Genomic DNA, 3,499 nt, shown 5'->3' with positions numbered 1-3,499 from the left:
CTCACCTCCTCCACCACTCACCCTTTCCTCTCCTCTTCCTCACCTCCTCCACCTCTCCTCACTCACCCTTTCCTCTCCTCCTCCTCCTCTCCTCTTCCTCACCTCCTCCACCTCTCCTTACCCTCCTTCTCTCCTCTTCTCCAAACCCTTTCCTTTTCTCCTCCTCTCCTCCACACCCTCCCCCTCTCTGTTCCTCTCCTCTCCTCCTCCTCTCATCCATCTCCTCCCCTTCTCTCCTCTCCTCCTCTCCTCTCCTCCTCCTCCTCTGTCCCTGCACTCCTCCCCTCCTCTCCTCCTCCTCCTCCTCCTCTGTCCCTGCACTCCTCCTCTCCTCCTCCTCCTCCTCTCCTCTCCTCCTTTGTCCCTGCACTCCTCCCCTCCTCTCCTCTCCTCCTCCTTCTCTCCTCCTCTCCTCTCCTCCTCCTCCTCTCCCTCCGTCTCAGATGCGTTCTGGCCAGATCACGAGGAAGCTGTGGGGCTCCAGCAAGCGGCTGACCCAGATATCCTCAGGAGAGACGGAGTACCACTGATCCCGCCCCACACCCTCTCTCCACCCCCCACCGCCCTGTCAATCATGACAATCATCCAACCAGAGCAGCACAGAACACAGAGTGATTGGGGAATGACTGACTGAGATTGGTTGACCCTTCCTTTCTTCCTGCATGCAGTTAAAATTGAGGACACTGGGGACTTGACCCCACCCTAAAGATAGAGGTTGATGTACTTCCTTATGTGTTAGTGTGTGTGTGTGTGTGTGTGTGTGTGTGTGTGTGTGTGTGTGTGTGTGTGTGTGTGTGTGTGTGTGTGTGTGTCCTGACAGCGGGACAGGCGCAGGCGCTGTGACCCGGCTTGTCGTGAGTGTGTGTGTGTGTGTGTGTCTTACTGCAGCCCCATACATTAGCCCAAATGCCACCCTGCCACACGGATTCCAGAGTCCCTCACTTCACTCTTAAGATCATCATCATCATCATCATCATCATCAGTTGCCATCTCTCACACTGCACCAAAGGAAAAGTCTACTTTCGTGTTGGTCAGGGGGACATTGTTTAGTGTGTGTGTGTATTCCATAGTGGCCTTCTGTTTTCTGTTTGCCTTTTTGGTGCAAGGTGTGGAATGGCCATTTGTGATTCAGTAGAAGTCCAGAGATTGTGTGTGTGTGTGTGTGTGTGTGTGTGTGTGCGCATGTTGTTTCTGTGTGTGAGTGAGAGATGGAGAAATCACATTACATCAAACACATTGTACAAACACACATACACAGTCAGTTCCACTCATGTTTAGTAATGTAAATAATTGTTTGTTTGTTGTTGTTTTGGTGCTAAGGAGGACCCAGTGTGGAGTTCTGTAGCACACCACTGACCAGTATAGACACACTCACATATTTTAATGACGTTTTAATGACATCTGGTTGATTTTGCATCAGCAAATTGTGTCAGTGAAGCAATATTTCGTAACAAACTCACACACAGACACCTGCTAACGACAACGGGGTTATTGTTTTGTGTGCCTGTGGTCACTTTTCTGCTCGACTTTTTAGCCATCGAATGTTTTCTTTGCTCATTACTTGAAATGATCATTTATGTTGTTTGTGTGTGTGTTTGTTTGTTTTGTTTTTGTTTTTATTTATGTAAGGAAGTCTGAGAGGTTGCCTGGACTAGTCTATAGAGCGGGTGAGGATGTTGGTGGGCAATGCCCATATCACATATGCAGTTCCTCACATGCCCAGGTCTCACCCACCCGCTTCCAACACGGGGGGGTTGGGGGGGGGGGGGGGCAGCAAAGGGCTTCAGCCATGTTACTGTATGCTAGCCCCCCCCCCCCCCCCTTTACGTGGTACATTCCAGCCTCGACCATAGTGGCTGACCAATACAATGTTTTCCTAGTCTTCCTGGTTGAGTCCATGGGGTGTCTTAAGAAGGGGGGTCCCCCCTCTCCTCTGCTTCCAATCCTCCGCCCCAGTTAGCCATGCTGTGTTCACATCACAGCTGCTTTGCCCAGTAGGGGGAGCTGTTCTGCTGGGCAGTACTGAAGGGCATTTGGGGTGTGTGCTTGAGCGCACACGTCTGTCTCTGGATTTGATCTCTCTCTCTCTCTCCCTCTCTCTCTCTCCCTTTCTCTCTCTCTCTCCCTCTCTCCTCTTCTCTGTGTATCTGGCCGACTCTCAAACGGTTCTCTGTATAAATGCCAAACCTTGCGAGATCTGTGGAGTGACTGAAGGCTGTGACACAGTGGCCTGGCCAGTAGGGGGCACTATAACAGAGGAGCTCAGTGATCTGAGATTGGTCAGCTAAGGGCAAGTTCTCTGTTTGTCCGCTGTCAGTCATATGCTCTCATGGCAAAACACGTGTGATCGCAGTAAGACAAAGATGCACCAACAAAGTGTGATGGTAAACTTCTGTGTGTGTGTGTGTATATGTGTGTGTTTGTATGCCTGTTTGTGAACCGTTGTGTCTTTGATTTTTGTTTGTTTTTATTCTGTGCTAAGACCTAGAGAGATATTGCTATCAGCAATATATCCCACCACTGAGACGAAAACAGAGTGCCTTTATCCAATCATGTATCAGCGCTTCCTGATGCAGAAACCCTTCCCTGTCCGTGACCTTTGCCCTCCATAAACTACAGCATTCCACTAAAAATAAACAAATGAAATTAAATGAAATGCTTATTTTGGAAATCAAAGATCATCAAAGCTCTTGTCAGAGGCTGAATCTAACCAGAATCTATGTGACTCTAAAACTAGCTGCTTTAGATTTGACTTGTCACCAATGGATGTGAGTTTATGTGTGTGCGTGTAAGTGTGCATATTTATATGGTATGAAATGTACAGCATGATTTTATTTCTGTGTATTTGAATTGTATTTTTTTGCACTTTCCAGGTACTACCAATTGTTGAGATTGATTGATTGTTTTAAATGGCTTCTTGATCTGTACAGACAAGCTGCTTTGTATACACAAGTGGAAAATGAGAATTAAAGCCCTAATGAAGATCAGTGAGATTTGCCTGGGTTTCTATTTATTGCCATTTTTCTTCATTTTATCCATTTTATTAGTGTGCATATGCATCTCAGTTTCACCAGAGTAAACAACTATTTTTTTAAAAAAATAAACAATAAAAGGGGCTGTAATTAACCTTTTCGAACAATAGGTGGCAGCATTGTTCCTCCAACTTTCACTGAAGAGGTCAAGGTCGCGTATGTAAACAGAAAAGGCCTACAGTCTTTAAAAAAAAACTTTTTAAGAGAGCTTTTTGTTAATTTGTTTTATTTTCTATAGTCAAATACAAGACATATGACCTCAAACAAACACACACACATGGGGGGGTAGGCCTAGTCTAGCCTGGTAGACAAAACATCATTCACGAAGTGAAACAAGTCTCTCACGATTGGGATTCCCTTCCAACATTTGTATCACCACCACAGGCGCTAACTTTGAAATCACTGGTCCAGCCTAACCAATCACATTATTCAGGGATTCCTAAAGTTACTTCCTATACTTCACAAAC

At 46.4% G+C, this 3,499-nt stretch overlaps 1 protein-coding gene across 1 annotated transcript in view; it reads left to right on the top strand.

Annotated features, from left to right (window-relative positions):
• Window positions 1–2,991, top strand: part of nbeal1 (neurobeachin-like 1) — a gene marked incomplete at its 5' end in the record, with an annotated part of 45,764 nt that extends 42,773 nt beyond the window's left edge. Inside the window, 1 exon segment of the mRNA XM_076302840.1 lies at window positions 444–2,991. Within this exon segment, the coding sequence (XP_076158955.1) occupies window positions 444–530 (87 nt within the window).
• Between the last annotated feature and the right edge of the window lie 508 nt (window positions 2,992–3,499).

This window comes from Alosa pseudoharengus, unplaced genomic scaffold, assembly GCF_046254945.1.
Source record: "Alosa pseudoharengus isolate Yale_2024_CS ecotype anadromous, Long Island Sound unplaced genomic scaffold, YU_APseudo_1.1 YU_APseudo_1.1_scf_24, whole genome shotgun sequence".
NCBI lineage: Eukaryota > Metazoa > Chordata > Actinopteri > Clupeiformes > Clupeidae > Alosa > Alosa pseudoharengus.
Note: the sequence above shows the minus strand (reverse complement) of the source record. Positions and strands in the feature narration are given on the sequence as shown.